Source organism: Eumetopias jubatus, unplaced genomic scaffold (genome assembly GCF_037043125.1).
Source record: "Eumetopias jubatus isolate StellerSeaLion01/CBP00866 unplaced genomic scaffold, mEumJub1_p1.0 scaffold_14, whole genome shotgun sequence".
In the NCBI taxonomy this organism is placed as follows: Eukaryota; Metazoa; Chordata; class Mammalia; order Carnivora; family Otariidae; genus Eumetopias; species Eumetopias jubatus.
This window is the reverse complement of record NW_028274820.1, coordinates 71,291,977-71,310,645: the sequence shown is the minus strand read 5'-3', so window position 1 is coordinate 71,310,645 and position 18,669 is coordinate 71,291,977. Positions and strand designations below refer to the sequence as shown.

The following is an 18,669-nucleotide window of genomic DNA, read 5'->3' as shown; positions in this document are numbered from 1 at the left end:
GTATTTATCAGTGGTATAGCAGTCCCCCTAGAAAATATTGATAAGTCTGGCTCCTCATTCCTGTGTTTCCAGCCCTCAGCATCTGGCACAAAACTACCCCTCAGAAGCCTCATCTGCACCGCATCCCGCTCGCCCACCCTCCCTCTGGGGCTCCAGCGACACCAAACTTCTCTTCCCCATCTCCCGCCATGCCTTTTCCCTTTCTCCAGCCCCTGGCTCGCTCGCTCTTTCTCGCTAGGGCCTCTGCGCGGGCTGCTTCCTGCTGCCTGCAGCGCTCCCCCATCCCTCCGCCTGGCAAACTCCTACTCACTCTTCAGCATTCCGCTCACGTGTCACCTCCTCTGAGAAGTGCCGTCCTCCTCCCACAGGCTGCTCTGCCTGCCTGCTTCCTTCTGCTCTCCCTCAGCACCTCGAGCCCAGCGTTCCTTTCTCTTTGCCCTGAGCCCTTCCCTCCATGCTCACCTCCCTCTCACCGCCACAATGCTTCCAGCTGCTGGCACAGGGACTCTGCGGTATTCATTTCAGTCTATCTTGGCTGACACGAAGAAATCCTCCCAGTTTCTGTTGTTCTGGGATAAGTGGCACTATTTCATATCCTCTTGAGAAAAATGAGGCATAGACAGAGAAACATGGTTGACAAAAAAATCTGTCGCCCACAGCGGCTTTTATCAAGGCAGCTGTGGCTTCACGTGTCAAGGGGGTGCTCTCCTGGCCAGGGGAAGCCTCGGCTCTTGAAATACAGATCCTCCTGGATGATGGCAGTTCAAATGGGCATGAGAAAATGTGGCGCAGTGAGGAAGTCAGAAGTTCCAGTAGGTAGAGTCTGGGAACTAGAATGTACCCCCGGGCAGGTCACATTGCCTCCCTGATGCTTAGCATCTCCCTTTTTAAAATAGAAAGGTGGAGCTACGTGATTCTTCATGGACCTTTCCTCCATGAGGATGTTATTATTCTAAACCTGTGTTGACTAGCTGATACTGTTACCCCTTCCAGATAAAAATGGCAAGACCTTAAGGAGTGAAGGGGTTTAAATTGGAATGTGAAAGAACTAGCAAAGGAAATAACTGTGGTGGCCTGTTACTCTATTTTAAGCTTGCTGCCTGCAGTAGATCATGTATTCCACACAGGAAAAAGTGTCCGACAACACAGAATGGGAATGATTAACACAGCATCAGTGGTATCTTACCATGAAGGCTTCACAAGTATGAAGGGATTACCCACATGCTAGAGGGATACTAAAGAAAAGCCTACAGAAATAAGCAAACCTGACCAAATCGAATGGCTAACGTTAGTCATAGCTCAGTAACTAGGAAGAAGGGACACTTGGGGACTTAATTTGTTTTGTATTCCGTAGAGTCTCTGGGTGGAGAGAACATCATTATACTTGGTGCAGAGTTTACCTGGAATTTCCCGCTGGTTTGAAGTGGAAAAGCGTGAAGTGGTAAGCATCAGAGCTTATTCTCAAGTACTTTCTCATCACAGTTGGTCACCGGGAGTCATGCCATATATTAATTGCTTCTGCTGTCGACTCCAAGTTCCCGGAAGCACACAGAGTAAGGTAGTGAATGTTTATGGTGTTGACCCCTGTGACCAAGGCTTGGAGGGGAACGTGAGTATTCTAGTCTGGCCAGCAAGAGGCATTCCTCAAAAAGAACTATGACTATAGCATGGAAACCCTGCAGGCCCTTGAGTAAAAGAGCTGGAATTCGAATGACTGTAGGCCGGTGGGAAGAGGTTCTCTACCTTATCTTATTTAATCATCATACCGAAACTATGAGGTATGTATCCCTCTCCCTCTTTTTACAAGTTTTAACCAGAAGTTAAAAGCCTTTGCCAGAGGTATCACATCAAGACGTTGAAAAAGGCTAGACTCAAACCCAGATTTTCCTGCCTGGACAGCCAGTCCCAGCCAGCTCTTCAAGCTCAGTTTCCTTACAGGCAGCCTGAGGCTAGCGCAGAGCTCCAGTAGCTCCATGCTGTTCCTGGTGGCAGTAGAGGGGAGGTGGCTTTGTGAGTCTCACTGAGCTGTCCTGGATGAACACCAGCTGGAGACCATTGGGTGTCATTCTATGGAAACCACAGCACACAAGAACCCTTCAAGTTTTAAAGCAGGCCCCAGCTCCAGGCCCCAGGCCTGGTGCTGACAGCAGCTGTATCGGGGTGAGACCTGGCCTGCTGCCTGTGTCGCCCCTCGGGCTAGCGGCACCTTGGTGGCAGCCCTGCAACCAAGCAGCAGCCTACTCCCTCCCTTGCTACATCCATCAGGACTGAAGCCATAGTCTTTGATCGCCATAGTCCTCTAGCTGATTGAAAAAGTGACGATTGTGAAAATTTCATTTAACTCCTTTCCTATTTAGGTAACAAGCCTACTCTGTCACTGAATACGTAAGAGCAGCTCCTGCCCAAATGGTCTTCCAAGAATGGCTTGTTCTACCTGAAATCTCACGAAGTATTGAAACCACTCAGCTTATCATGTTTGATTAAGATAAGGATTTAATGGTGTTTTCCTTTTACAGTGCTAAAAAATTCACATGGCTTCCTAAAGAAATGGAACTCAGTTCAGTAGACTGCCTCAGCGTAGTCCTATTCTTGTAGAGTCTGCGTCAAGAGTCCGCAAAGCTGGTTGCTTACATGGTATACCCTGGTGCCTTCCGTGGAAGAGTAGAGGCTGCTAAACAGTCTGAGAAAGTCTTACGCTTCATGCTGAATGGGCCCAATCCACAGAAATGTTCTTAGTCATCTGTCCCTGCATTACTGATTCAGAGAACCTTTTCAGCTGCTTACTACCCCGAGCGTTAAATTCTCTGAGGCCTCACCAATGATCCTAACCTTTGAAATATTATCCCCCCACAGCTCTGTCACACACACATACACACGTGCGCGCGCGCACACTCACAGACACACATGCACTCACACACACAGACACACACGCACGCACTCACACACACGCACTCACACACACGCACTCACACACACACAGACACACACACACACACACAGACACACACGCACACAATACTCATTAAAAAGTACCATGCTGATAATGATTAAAGAAGCATGACAAAACAACCTTTCAAACATCAGCTGCCTACTTTATTAGAATATATAATCTTACATTCTTTCAAAGAGAACAAATTAAATTGGGCTACTTTGTTCTTTGAACACAGCCCACTCATAACAACCTTATGTCTTTCTCTTGTTCCCACTGCCTGGAATGTCCCCACCTTTTATTAAAGTTGCTGGTTTACTGCTTCGATGCATGGCATATAAGGTCCTTGAGATCAGGGACACATAGTAGGTACTAAATAAATATATGCCACCCTGAATTGAAATTCCTTATGTACAATGCCAAAATCTAAAAGATTCTGAAAACCAAAAGATGTTTTCCTAAGTTCAGCTCCCAACTCAATTGGTAATAAGCCTAACCTGATCTGATGTAAGACCGTTTATGATCTTATGTGTTACTGAAGAAATATTAATGCATTTGGTTAAAGAGAATTTCCCCAGACCCTGTTTGAGGATTACATAATAGACTCCATGTGCTGTATATTATGTTTCTAAAATCTGAAATTTTCTGAATTGTGAAACTTCTGGCACCAGAGGTTTTAGATGAGATTGTGGGCCTTTATTCTCTAAATCATGGCCCCAGAATATATTATCCCATTCTTTCGAAGATGACAATGCCTTTGAACTACTGTTTTTCTCAGTAATTGTTTTTATTGTCTTGAGAACAAACAAAAAAATCTGTACTTCTTCCGGTTAATAAGTAAGCTCATTTAAAAAATTTTAAACAAGATAAAAAAAACTACAAAAGAAATGTATGATGACTTTTTAAGCTCCAACTACAGATAATGAGAATAGTTTCACATGTCACATAATATCCATCAGAAAATCATGTGGTTCTACTTTCAGAATATGGGCAGAATCCGTGCACTCTTCACCAGTCCCCACTAATAGCACCATCTAGTGTCTGATTTCTGCAGTAGTGTCCGAAGTGGTCATGTGTTTCTACCCTAACCCCCTGCAGTCACCTCTGTGCACAACATCCAGTGTCCCTTTTAAATTTAAGTTGTATCATACAAAAGTAAAGAAAATATATAATGAACCTGATTTACCCATCATTTTACTTAAACAACTGTCAAAAAGGCCAATTTTGTTTTACCAGCATCTTCCTGTTTTATACTGGATTATTTTAAAGTAAATCCCAGACATCGTATCATTTCATCTATAAATAATTATGTATGTTAACTAAAAAACATAACCACGATATCATATATTATCCCATCTAAAAAATTAACAGTAACTCCTTGACATAAAATATCAAGGCAGCATTCACACTTCACCAAGGGTCTGTTTATTTTATGAGTTTTGTTTTTTTATCATGTGTTGTTTGATTTTAGATCCAAATGAGGGCCATACACTGCAATGGGTTGAGAGGTCTCTTAAAGTCTCTGTTGATCTATAGGTTCTCCCTGAGTTGCTTTTTTGCCTTACAATTTGCAGACTGAACCATTGGGGTAGTTTAATGTGTTTCTTTGTCCGTCTATTTTTTTGTAAATTGGCAGTTAGATTTGGAGGCTTGATACGATGTTGTTATTTTGGATTTTTTATTTTTATTGTTTTTTTGCCAGAGTACTTCATAGGTGGTGTTACATGCTTCTGGTTGTGTCTTTCTTGTAGCTGTGTGGGCAGCCACTGATGATGACAGCCCTAATCTATTAGGTATCACAAAATGGTGATATTTTATCACTCCTTCTTTGTTTATTTATCAGAACACTTCTATAATGAGAAACGTTCCCTCATCCACTATATGATTACCCTGAGGTAGAGCAAAGGAAGAATAATAGCCTACAGAAGTGACCAGAGAAGTTTTTATTTGTTTGGTTTTGGTTTTAGTATCATTAGTAATTCATGGATTTAAGCATACTTGTTTTTTTTAATCCACTGCAGTTATTACTCTTACTAATTTTTCAAGTTTTTCCCTTTTGCCCGTTGGGAGCCTCTTCAAATTGACTTCTGAGTCTTTTTGATAGTATCCCAATAGTTGCTACAGAGCTAAAACAAAGGACTGGATGGTCAAATCAGCAGCAAGCTTTCCTAATAACTTGAGGCAATCAAGAGCCTCAGATGAAGCAGAGAAGACACCTGAGACCTCAAGCCTTGTCCTCCAGGTCTTTATTTCCCACATCAATAATAACGTGGAATAGATGGAGTCTCTAAGTAAGATTCACAGGATTCCTCACCCAGGGAGTAAATTTACATTATGAAATATTCCATTTTATACTACAGAGAGTTAGAAAACATTTCTGGGACATTCTGTAGGAAATCATGTCTTCTGGCTTCTGGGTGTTACTAGTATAAGCAACTCTTTAGCTGAGGACACAGATACCATCTCTTCTTCCAGGCAATTTGTCTGTTTCCTTGAAGGTGCAATTGACAAGGGGATAAGACCCAATCACCTGCCTTCTTTTCTATTCCCCAAGCATATTTATTCCTCCATTGAAGAGAGTGCGTGGATCACAGGCCAACTGCTTTAATGTCTTCCTCCCAGCTGCCTTCCTGGCTTACTGGGATGACTAGGTACCCCATGCTCACTTACACACCCCTTGCCCCAGACCTTAAAGCAACCATTTCTCCGATGACTCCTTCTTTTTAGTGGTAAAGAGGATTTACAGATCACAGTCTGGGGGCTAGATGAAAATAATTCCTCGATGAACATTTTTTACACAATATCTTTGCACACTTCTTTGACCGTCTCCTTAGAATAATTTCCCTAAAAGTGAATTGATCTGTCAAAGAGTCGACAATTTAACCTTTGCTTCATGGGCCAACAATGGCATGTACCAACTTATTTCCTGTCTATCAGGGATAACTATTCTTGGGGATGCCCATTTTCCCAACAACCTCTCCAGCACTGGGTGTTGTGTTATTTTAATCTTTCCAAATAACAGATGAAAATGATCATACTAGGGTTGATTTTTTTTCTTTTTGGCATTTGTTGAATGCTAGATAAGAAGATATATTTTCAGGGCATCTGGGTGGCTTAATCGGTTAGGCATCTGCCTTTGGCTCAGGTCATGATCCCCAGGTCCTGGGATCGAGCACCACACCAGGCTTGATCGGGGGGGAGTCTGCTTCTCCCTCTCCCTCTGCCTCTCTCTCTCTCTCTTCAAATAAATAAGTAAAATCTTTTAAAAAAAGATATTTTCATATATTTATTTACCATTTCTATTTATTTTGTGAATGCACCGATTATTCCCTCTGGTTTTCTTCAGTATTTGAGAAATATCGATAATTAGGAATATATGTGGAAATATTTCCCCAAGTTATTATTTGTCTTTGGCCTGTGTTTATTGCATTTTGTTTACTTTTAAAAAAAAAGTAACATATGATACATTACTGGTTTCAGAGGTAGAGGTCAGTGATTCATCAGTCTTATATAACACCCAGTGCTCATCACATCATGTGCCCTCCTTACTGCCCACCACCCAGTTACCCCATCTCGCCTCCCCACCCCACTCCCCTCCAGCAACCCCAGTTTGTTTCCTATGATTAAGAGTCTCTTATGGTTTGTCTTCCTCTCTGATCTCCTCTTCTTTTATTTTTCCCTCTCTTCCCCATGATCCTCTGTTTTGTTTCTTAAATTCCACATATGAGTGAGATCACATGATAATTGTCTTTCCCTGATTGACTTATTTCACTTAGCATAATATCCTTTAGTTCCATCTACATTGTTGCAAATGGTAAGATTTCATTTTTTCATGGCTGAGTAGTATTCCAATGTATATATATATACCACATCTTCTTTATCCATTCATCTGTCGATGGACATCTGGGCTCTTTCCATAGTTTGGCTACTGTGGACATTACGGCTTTAAACATTGGGTTGCAGGTGCCCCTTCGGATCGCTATATTTGTATCTTTTGGATCACTACCTTTGTATCTTTGGAGTAGATACCTAGTAGTGCAATTGTTGGGTCATACAGTAGCTCTATTTTCAACTTTTTGAGGAACCTCCATGCTGTTTTCCAGAGTGGCTGTACCAGCTTGCATTCCCACCAACTGTGTAGGAGGGTTCACCTTTCTCTGCATCCTTGCCAACATCTGTTGTTTCCTGACTTGTTAATTTTAGCCATTCTGACCAGTGTGAGATGGTATCTTATTGTGGTTTTGATTTGTATTTCCCTGATGCAAAGTGATGTTGAGCATTCTTTCGTGTGTCTAATGGCCGTTTGGATGTCTTCTTTGCAGAAATGTCTGTTCATGTCTTCTGCCCATTTCTTGATTGGGTTATTTGTTCTTTAGGTGTTGCATTTGATAAGTTCTTTATAGATTTTGGATACTAGCCCTTTATCTGCTTAGACATTTACAAATATCTTCTCCCATTCTGTCAGTTGTCTTTTGGTTTTGTGGACTGTTTCCTTTGCTGTGCAAAAGCTTTTTATCTTGATGAAGTCCCAGTAGTTCATTTTTTGCCTTTAGTTCCCTTGCCTTTGGGACATGTCTAGCAAGTAGTTGCTGTGGCTGAGGTCACAGAGGTTGCTGCCTGTGTTTTCTCTAGGATTTTGATGGATTCCTGCCTCACGTTTAGGTCTTTCATCCGTTTGGAGTCTATTTTTGTGGATGGTGTAAGAAAATGGTCCAGTTTCATTCTGCATGTGGCTGTCCAGTTTTCCCAACATCATTTGTTGAAGAGACTGTCTTTTTTCCATTGGATATTCTTTCCTGCTTTGTCGAAGATTAGTTGACCATAGAGTTGAGGGTCCATTTCTGGGTTCTCTATTGTGTTCCATTGATCTGTGTGTCTGTTTTTGTGCCAGTACCACACTGTCTTGATGATTACAGCTTTGTAATAGAGCTTGAAGTCCAGAATTGTGATGCCGCCAGCTTTGGTTTTCTTTTTCAACATTCCTTTGGCTATTTGGGGTCTTTTCTGGTTCCATAAAAATTTTAGGATTATTCCAGCTCTGTGAAAAACGTTGATGGTATTTTGATAATGATTGCACTGAATATATAGGTTGCTCTAGGTAGCGTAGACATTTTAACAATATCTCTTCTTCCAATCCATGAGCATGGAACGTTTTCCACTTCTTTGTATCTTCCTCAATTTCTTTCATGAGTGTTCTATAGTTATTCTGAGTACAGATCCTTTGCCTCTTTGGTTAGGTTTATTCCTAGGTATCTTATGGGTTTTGGTGCAGTTTTACATGAGATCAATTCCTTAATTTCTCTTTCTTCTGTCTCATTGTTAGTGTATAGAAATACAACTGATTTCTGTGCATTGATTTTTATATCCTGCCACTTTACTGAATTCCTGTATGAGTTCTAGCAATTTGGGGGTGGAGTCTTTTGGGTTTTCCACATAGAGTATCATGTCACCTGAGAAGAGTGAGAGTTTGACTTCTTCTTTGTCAATTCAGATGTCTTTTATTTCTTTTTGTTGTCTGATTGCTAAGGCTAGGACTTCTAGTACTATGTTGAACAACAGTGGTTATAGTGGACATCCCTGCCATGTTCCTGACCTTAGGGGAAAAGCTCTCAGTTTTTCCCCATTGAGAATGATATTCACTGTGAGCTTTTTGTATATGGCTTTATGATATTAAGGTATGTTCCCTCTATCCCTACACTGTGAAGAGTTTTAATCAAGAAAGTATGCTGTACTATGTCAAATGCTTTTTCTGCATCTGTTGAGAGGATCGTATGGTTCTTGTCCTTACTTTTATTAGTGTAGTGTATCACATTGATTGATTTGTGGATGTTGAACCAACCTTGCAGTCCAGCAATAAATCCCACTTGGTTGTGGTAGATAATCCTATTAATGTATTAGATCCTATTGGCTTGTATCTTGGTGAGAACTTTGCATTCATGTTCATCAGGGATATTGATCTGTAATTCTCCATTTTGGTGGGGTCTTTGGCGTGGTTTTGGGATCAAGGTAATATTGGCCTCATAAAAAGAGTTTGGAAGTTTTCTTTCCATTTCTGTTTTTTGAAACAGCTTCAGAAGAATCAGTATTAATTCTTCTTTAAATGTTTGGTAGAATTACCCTGGGAAGCCATCCAGGCCTGGACTCTAGTTTGTTGGGAGATTTTTGATTACTCCTTCAATTTCCTTGCTGGTTATGGGACTGTTCAGGTTTTCTTTCTTCCTATTTCAGTTTTGGTAGTTTATACGTCTCTAGGAATGCATCCATTTCTTCCAGATTGCCTAATTTGTTGGCATATAGTTGCTCATAATATGTTTTTATAATTGTCTGTACTTCTTCGGTGTTGGTTGTGATCTCTTCTCTCAATCATGATTTTATTTATTTGGGTCATTTCTCTTTTCTTTTTGATTAGTCTGGCCAGGGGTTTATCAATATTAATTCTTTCAGAGGACCAGCTCCTAGTTTCATTGATCTGTTCTACCCTTCTTTTAGTTTCTATTTCATTGATTTCTTCTCAATCTTTATTATTTCTTTTCTCCTCCTGGTTTTAGGCTGTATTTGCTGTTCTTTCCCCAGCTCCTTTAGGTGTAAGGTTAGGTTGTGTATTTGAGACCTTTCTTGTTTCTTGAGAAAGCTTTTATTGCTATATACTCCCCTCCTGGACCACCTGAAACAGTTGTGTTTTCATTTTCAATTTCAATTTCATTTTCTTTAGTAGGATGCTCTTTAGCCTCTATGTATTTGAGTTCTTTCCAAATTTCCTCTTGTGATTGAGTTCAAGTTTCAAAGCATTGTGGTTTTAAAATATTTAGGGAATGATCCCAATCTTTTGGTACCATTTGGGACCTTATTTCTGACCCAATATGTGATCTCTTCTGGAGAGTATTCCAGGTGCACTTGAGAAGAATGGGTATTCTGTTGCTTTAGAATGGAATGCTCTGAATATATCTGTGAAGTCCATCTGGTCCAGTGTGTCATTCAAAGCTCTTATTTCCTTGTTGATTTTCTGCTTAGATGATCTGTCCATTGCAGTGAGTGGGGTGTTAAAGTCCCCTACTATTATTGTATTATTATCAATGTGTTTCTTTAATTTTGTTAATTGGTTTATATAATTGGCTGCTTCCCTGTTAGGAACATAAATATTTACAATTGTTAGATCTTCTTGTTGGATAGACCCTTTAATTATGATATAGTGTCCTTCCTCATCTCTTTTTACAGTCTTTGGTTTAAAATCTAATTTGTCTGATATAAGAATTGCCACCCCAGCTTTCTTTTGGTGTCCATTAGCATGGTAAATGGTTTTCCACTCCCTCACTTTCAATCTGGAGGTGTCTTTGGGTCTAAAATGAGTCTCTTGCAGACAGCATATCGATGGGTCTTGTTTTTTTATCCAATCTGATACCCTGTGTCTTTTTATTGGGGCATTTAGCTCATTCACATTCAGGGTAACTATTGAAAGATATGAATTTAGTGCCATTGTATCGCCTGTAAGGTGACTATTACTGCATATTGTCTCTGTTCCTTTCTGGTCTATGTTACTTCAGGGCTCTCTCTTCACTTAAAGGATCCCTTTTAATGTTTCTTGCAGGGCTGGTTTGGTGATCACAAATTCTTTTAGTTTCTATTTGTCCTGGAAGCTTTTTATCTCTCCTCTTTTGAATGACAGCCTAGCTGAATAAAGTATTCTTGGCTGCATATTTTCCTCATATAGCACCCTGAATATATCATGCCAGTCCTTTCTGGCCTGCCAGGTCTCTGTGGACAGGTCTGCTGCCAGTCTAATGTTTCTACCCTTGTAGGTTACAGACCTCTTTCCCCCCCCCCCCCCAAGCTGCTTTCAGGATTTTTCTCTTTGTCTCTAAGATTTGCAAGTTTCACTATTATATGTTGGGGTGTTGACCTATTTTTATTGATTTTGAAGGGGGTTCTCTGTGCCTCCTGGACTTGAATGCCTGTTTCCTTCCCCAGATTAGGGAAGTCCTCCACTATAATTTGGTCCAGTATACCTTCTGCCTCTCTCTCCCTCTCCTTTTCTTCTGGGATCCCAATTATTCTAATATTGTGTCACTCTGTCGTATCACTTATGTCTCGAATTCTCCCCTCATGATCCAGTAGTTATCTTTTTCTCAGCTTCTTTACTCTCCATCATTTTGTCTTCTATGTCACTAATTCTCTCTTCTGCCTCATTTATCCTAGTAGTTAGTGCCTCCATTTTTGTTTGCCTTTCATTAATAGCCTTTTTGATTTTGATTTTGAAATAACTAAAATCTTGGTTAGATTTTAGTTATTTTATTTCTCTAGAAAGGGATTCTCTAGTGTTGTCTATGCTTTTTTCAGGCCCAGCTAGTATCTTTATAATCATTATTCTGAACTGTAGTTCTGACATCTTACTTATATCCATACTGATTAGGTCCCTGGCAGTCAGCACTGCCTCTTGTTCTCTTTTTTGAGGTGAGTTTTTCCATCTTGTCATTCTATCCAGAGAAGTATAGATGAAAGAACAAAATACTAAAATGGCAACAACAAAATATACAAGGAAATATACACTAAACAAATCAGAAGAGCTGAAACCGAAAAAAAATAATAAAAATTTTTAAAAAAGAGAGAGAGAATATAATCAGACAAGTGAACAGAACAGAGCAATACACTATATCCTGAGTGTATTTTGGTCTGTTTGTTAGAAGAAACTGCATCCCAAAATTGTAAAGAAAGAAAAACATATATATACAAAAATAAAATTAATACAATGAAAGTATAGAATGTAACTCTAAAAATGAAAATTTAAAGATTTTTAAAAAAGAGTTGATAAAGTAAGAAATTGGTTGAAAAAGGAAAGAGAAAAAAATTAAAATTGAAAGACTAAAGAATCATGGGGGAAAAAAATACATGAATTCTATATACTCTTTTCCCCTGGCACTGGAGTTTTGCAGTTTTCTGTGATCGGTAAACTTGGTGTTGGCGGGTTGTTCCTGCTGACCTTCTGGGGGAGGGGCCTGTTGTGCTGATTCTCGGGTGTCTTTTCCCTGGGCGTAATTGTACAGCCCTTGCCAGGGGGCCAGGCTAAGTAAGTGAGTCCGGATTGCTCTATGTGGCTTTTGTTCCCTGAAGGTTTTCCACACAGCTTTAGAGGAGGAGAATGAAAATGGTGGCCTCCCAATCTCTTGCCCCAGAGGAGCCCAGAGCTCAGGGCCCCACTCCTCAGTGCGCCTTCAGGGAAAAGCAGTCACTCCTGTCTCTCTTGTCTCCATCCGTACTCCGTGCTCACCCAGCCCGTGACTGAGCATTTCTGTGTCAGGCACACAACCCTGTTCTGAGTCTCCAAACCTTGAAGACTCCTGTGACATGTACCTGCACCGCTTCTCCCGGCAGAGGAAGAGGGGTTCTCACCGGGGTTCTGCCCCTCACTGGGCCCCTGCTCAGAGAGCAGTCTCCTGACTATACTGCTGTTTGTGGTATATGGCAACCCCGGGCTGAAAGCCCACTCCTGGGCTCGCTAATTGCAACCCGCTCCAGTGCCTGGAAACTCTGCCACACTTGGCACCCTGGTATTCCTGTGACCTTGGGGATCCTAAGGCCACACTATCCCTCCTAGGATTGTGCCCCGTTTTCAGGTGACGTTCTTCACCCGAGCAGACTTCTTAAAGTTCTGATTTTGTGCTCCACTGCTATATCACTTTCAGGTAGCGGGTTTACAGAGGCTCCCTCCCCCCCACGGTTTATCTTCCCATATATCCCCTCGGATTTGCTTCTCCGCACCTCCTACCTTGCAGAAAGTGGTCGCTTTTCTATTTGTAGAATTGCAGCAATTCTTTTCTTAAATCTCTGGTTGAGTTTGCAGGTGTTCAGAATGATTTGATAGATAACTAGCTGAATGCCTGGGACCAGACGAAACTAAGGTCTCCTACCCCTCCCCCATCTTGGACTATTCTCGCATTTTGTTTGCTTTTTAAATTTTTTTTCATATTAATAGCATTTTAATTTATAAAGATGAGCATGACTTTTTTTTTTACCATTGGCCAAAACACGTATAAAATTTTCCATCTTAACTATTTTTAAGTGTACAGTACATTGTTAACTCTGTGTGCCCTGTTATGCAACAGATTCATCTCACAAAACTAAAACTCTCTATCCATTGGCCATTTCCCCTTTCCCCACCTCCCAAAACCCTGGCAACTGCTGTCCTGCTTTCTAAGATGTCTTTTTAACTTTCAGTCTTTAGAGTCCTCAGACTTTTACTTTATGGTTTAGCTTTTGTGATGATAAGACAAATGTTTATTTTCCTAAATAGACAGTAAATACCCACTTGCCAGCACTCAGTCAGGAAACAGAACATTGCCAGCAGCACCCCAGAAGCTTTTCATGTACCCCTTTCTAGTGGCAACTCACTCCCTTTCTCTTACAGGTCACAACTATCCTCACTTTATATGGTATCCATTCCCTTGCTTGGTTGATGACCAAAGTTTGTTTCTCTAAAACAAGTCAATTTAGTTTTGCCTGATTTTGAACTTTATGTAACAGTATCATAGTGTGTATATTCTATTATAATTTGGTTCTGTCACTCAGTATTATCTGTAGTATTAGTCCATGTTATTACCTGTGACTGAAGTTTATTTGCATTGCTACATACTATTCCATTGTGTGAACATACCACAATATGCTTATGCATTCTTTTATCAATGGATAGGAATTTTCAAGACATTTATGACCATTTTTGTACGTTTCTTCACACACATCTATACATATCTCCTACTCCACTTTTTTTTCGGGTATATGCCTACATAGAACTGCATGCAGGACCATAAAATATAATAGAGAGATTTTACCTTTAGTAGATAGTGCCAGACTGTTTTCCAAAGTGACTGAAACCATTTGAACTTCCAACAGCCAAAATTGAGAAAGTCTGGTACACACATTCTCACCATCATCTGCTGTTGTCCTATTTATTTTTGCCCCATATAGTGAGCGCTTAGTAGTATATTACTGTGGTGTTGTTTTTCATGTTGTTGATCACAAGTGAGGTTCAACACCTTTTCATATATTTATTGGCCATTTGGATTTCTTCCTTTGTAAAGTGCCTGTATAAGTGTTTTGCCCATTTTTTACTGGGTCGTTTGCCTTTTTCTTATTTGTTTTTAACAGTTCTTTATATATTCTGGACATAGGCTCTTTGATGGTTTTATATGTTATAAACATCTCCTTTCTGGCTTATCTTTCCTTCTCTTCATAGTGTCTCTTGATGAATGTATCGTCTTAATTTTGACACGGTCACATTATTCTAGTACTTTTCAGTGTTGTTTTATGATGATGTAAGTGACCTTTAAAAATCTAATTTGTTTCCTTAACTGAAAAAACCAATATTTAAATGTGCTTATTGTAAGCTTGAATTCTTTACAGCTAAGAGCTTGGCAGACCTTCTCCTCAAAGAGAATGTCAATGACAATAATGGCCACAATGTTAAACATTTGAAGAACACTTTCATCATTTTCACATTTACGTTCCCCATATAACCTAGAATTTTTAAATCATTATAATTCTGTTTGGCTCTCCTTCAACAAATAGATCCTGCAGCATATATGATTATCTTATTTTCTATAACTCCCAACCGAGTACCATCCTGTGCCACCTTATGGTGCTGTTACATATGCATATGGGGGTCCATATGGGCATACGTCCCATCTTTCCAACTGGGCTGAAAGCTCCTTGACATCAGAGGGTTTGTAAATGCATCTTTGTATCTCCTGTGGTGCTCTGCATTAAGTAAGCAGCTAGAAAGGTGATAATAATATGCAGGGCCCCTGAATATTTAGCCCTTCAAAAGAAAAGAAAAATAAGTTTTAACAGACATGAGATCCTCGAATTTTCTTTTAAGGATTACATGGCTTGTTGCAGTTCTAATGTATGATTGATGATTGCTGATTATCCCAACCACATTTTGACCAATCAGTATAATCCCCTTCACTTTCCAGGCCTTTCAGTGAACAGCTAATTTGTCATCCACATCCTTGTCTATTCTACTGTATAGCCCCTATTAGAGTTATTGATGGGAGCCAAAGGGGAGCACAGATAATTCAGAACATGGATAATCTACTTTCTTCTTGAATGTCACAAAATCCAAAATATGTTTATGTGCATTTGCTTCTCAGGTAGAAATGAGTCCTCTGGAAAATGCAATTGAAGTGTTGGAAAATAAGAATCAGCAGCTGAAGACTCTGATTAGTCAGTGTCAGACAAGACAGATGCAGAATATTAATCCCTTGACTATGTGCCTGAATGGAGTTATAGATGCTGCGGTTAATGGTGGAGTTTCCAGGTATCAAGAGGTGAGGATTAGGTATTGTTGTCTGAAAGCTTTTAAATTTGATTTCTTAGGGCTTCAGAAGTCTTTTTTCAAAATATGCACACACATCTGCATGCTAATATCGGGTTACAATTGACACAGAGTTCTTCGTTAAATGGAGCAAACAGATAGTCATTTGTGATGCACACTTATTCCATTTGCCGATATGTGGTATTTTGGGGATAAAAGTGTGTGCATGTGTGTGTGTGCTTGGATGAATAAAGTGGTGAAATTATCAAGATTGTTTAATAAATGTCTACCTAAAACCACTTCCTTGACCAAGGAGACTCATGGGCATAGAAATGTCTGATCTTGTTTAGAAGGTACTTTAAATGGACTTTTCATCTGCCCTTCTGGTTTTAAACAGAAAGGCAAAACAGCTTGGAAGGTGAGGAGGCCACCATTTTAGTCATACTGAATATTAAAGCACTTTATTTTAGGATACCAAGCTTATTGATTTGGATTTGCTATTTGCTTGCTTTACCAGAGACACTTATTTACACAATCGCGGCTCTTTAAACAACCCTTTCCTTATATGCCCTTTCTGACCAGCTGCCCACAGTAGGAATCATTCCTTCTGCCCCACACATGCGGTTTTCGGTGGTGTTTCTTTGAAGATGCCAGGTCTTTAGAAGCAGCTGTGTCTTTCACTTTCTTTTTAACTTTCCTGAAGTGAACTGACTCTCCATTCTCTTTCTAGGCATTTTTTGTCAAAGAATATATCTTAAGTCACCCTGAAGATGGAGAGAAAATTGCACGGTTAAGAGAGCTAATGCTTGAGCAGGTAAGGTGGGGGCAAAAGCCAATCACCTGCTCTCTTTCCTGCCTAGATTTGCATAGTTCCCAGAGACCCATCTCCTTGGTTTTCTACGTCAGTGTTCTTTTTATTTTTTTTAATTTTTTATTGTTATGTTAATCATCATATGTTACATCATTAGTTTTTGATGTAGTGTTCCATGATTCATTGTTTGTGCATAACACCCAGTGCTCCATGCAGAATGTGCCCTCTTTAATACCCATCACCAGGCTAACCCATCCCCCTACCCTCCTCCCCTCTAGAACCCTCAGTTTGTTTCTCAGAGTCCATCGTCTCTCATGGTTCGTCTCCCCCTCTGACTTACTCCCCTTCATTCTTCCCCTCCTGCTATCTTCTTCTTTTTCTTTTTTCTTAACATATGTTGCATTATTTGTTTCAGAAGTACAGATCTGTGATTCAACAGTCTTGCACAATTCACAGCACTCCCCATAGCACATACCCTACCCAATGTCTATCACCCAGCCACCCCATCCCTCCCACCCCCACCACTCCAGCAACGCCCAGTTTGTTTCCTGAGATTAAGAATTCCTCATATCAGTGAGGTCATATGATACATGTCTTTCTCTGATTGACTTATTTCACTCAGCATAACACCCTCCAGTTCCATCCATGTCGTTGCAAATGGCTCTACGTCAGTGTTCTAACAGAAGAGGTCAGCCAAGCATTATAGATTCATCTGTAATGTATTCCAACTTGCTAATTTTTACTTTTACTTCCCACTTCAATGCAAACATAAATTTAAAAATGAGTAAACTATGGCAGCCCCTTAAAATGGACAACTTCATGTAGTCTCTTGGAATAGTGTTAGAACGTTCTCTCCCTAAAGACTTGCTGTAGGCTTGATGCCAACTTTTCACTCAAAATTTTGGGCTCACGTAAGTTCAGACCAACTCAAAATAAATGAATAGATAAATGAATGAGTGAAGGAATGAGATTCTTACTTAAATGTTATAGTAAGGGGCAATCAATAGACTTTGCTTTAAAACAAAGACTAAGCCTATAGATGATAGGATATGGACAAAACGAGATACAAGCTCATCATTTTCTACTCCAAAGAAGCATGGTTTATTTATTTAGTTCCAGCAAGTACAAAGAACTAGAGTAATCTCTTGCCTGCTATGTTCCTGGAGCTAGCTCTTGGCCTGAAAATGTTTGAAAACCTCTGAGGTAGGAGACATGATGGTTAAGAGGCTAAGTTAAATAGGAAATAAGGACATTTAACACCCATAAAAAATGGAATACGTATGAAAAAATGTGACCAAAGCATCTCCTTCTACTTGATAATACAAAATTAATCAACAAATAAGGCATGCCCTTTCGGATAAGAAAATGATGAGGTTGTATCTGATTTTCATCCATATTTTATGCTCTGCAGGCTTAATCCACAGAACTTAATACTGGGGAGACAGAAGTGGCCATGGACAAGTACCATGGCTGGAAGAGGGTCAGTTATGCAGCTTCTAGAAAAGAGAAAGGAGTTACTTTAAGGTGACCTGCAAGGAAATCGAGAATAAGTTAAGTTCTCGATGTGGCCCTGGGGGTGATGTAGATACTAGGAGTGAGCAAGTTAGGTTATCCAGTTCTTAGGATTATGGAATGACTGTGGCCTTTGTTGATATTTAATGATCAGTATTTAACCTGAGCACAGTCTCTTGTGAGTGGTTTGCCTCACTGCAGGACTCTTATTGGTGTATTCAGTTTGACTGAATTCTTTCCCCAGAGTTAAAATTAAAAGGACCAAGAAGACTCTCAAGAAAAATAAAATTGGGCACCTTTGTTTCCTCCACATCCTGCCTATGTTCACAGGGCCTTGTGGAAAGAACCGTGACATAGGAGACTTTATATCTCTATCATAGGATAAGCGGTACAAGTGACTGCCATGTGACCTCCGGCAGGTCACACCATCTTTGTGAGACCGTAGTAGCAGGGGTTAGGGCTAGCAAGGTCACTACCCTCAGCTGGACCTCTGTGAGGTGGTTCAGATAAACTACCTGAAGGCCTCGGAGATGCCCTGCCCTGGTGGCTTTTCCAGAAAGGACTTGTTGGCCCAGCTGATGGGAGTGGTGGCTGTTGACAGACACTGTTGTTGCCTCAGCTGCAGCATGCTGCCTGGCCCACGATCACCACCTTCCTGGGTGGCCCAAATCCAGTGACTGAGGAGAGGAGATATACAGCCCAGCCTTCTGGGCCCAACACAGCACAACTCTGACAGCCTGTCTGAGGCCCAGAGCTCCCCTGGTATCGGCAGAGGCTGACATGACTGCTGTGTGTCTGGACTTCTTTTTAGTCAGCCCTGCTTCTGCCGCTCCCTCACACAGACAGTGATGCCAGGTGACTCCCCGGTAAACATCCTCATCTCCATGCCAACGTCTGCTTCTGGGAGAGCCCAGCCTGCAACGTGATTCGGACAAAACAGTCTTACAGCGAGTGTTTAAAATGGAAACTGGATTCCTACCCTTGAGGTCAACTCTTCCCTGCCCTTCTCCCGTCATCAGACTCTTCCTTTATGCCTCAGACATCCACTCCACTCTCACTACTCCCTGTAAAGGTGTCCTTGAGGTTTAAGGTATTTTTATTTTTATGCAGATA

The 18,669-nt window shown here is 40.7% G+C and overlaps 1 protein-coding gene across 8 annotated transcripts in view; it reads left to right on the top strand.

The window, feature by feature from the left end:
* DOCK4 (dedicator of cytokinesis 4) overlaps positions 1–18,669 on the top strand; it is a 421,803-nt gene that overhangs the window by 386,083 nt on the left and 17,051 nt on the right. For all 8 annotated transcript variants that reach the window (XM_088018529.1, XM_028104818.2, XM_088018530.1 and 5 more), the window contains 3 exons: positions 1,355–1,441; positions 15,070–15,246; positions 15,964–16,047. In XM_088018529.1, coding sequence (XP_087874655.1) covers positions 1,355–1,441; positions 15,070–15,246; positions 15,964–16,047 — 348 coding nt within the window. The remainder of the gene's footprint in view (positions 1–1,354; positions 1,442–15,069; positions 15,247–15,963; positions 16,048–18,669) is intronic.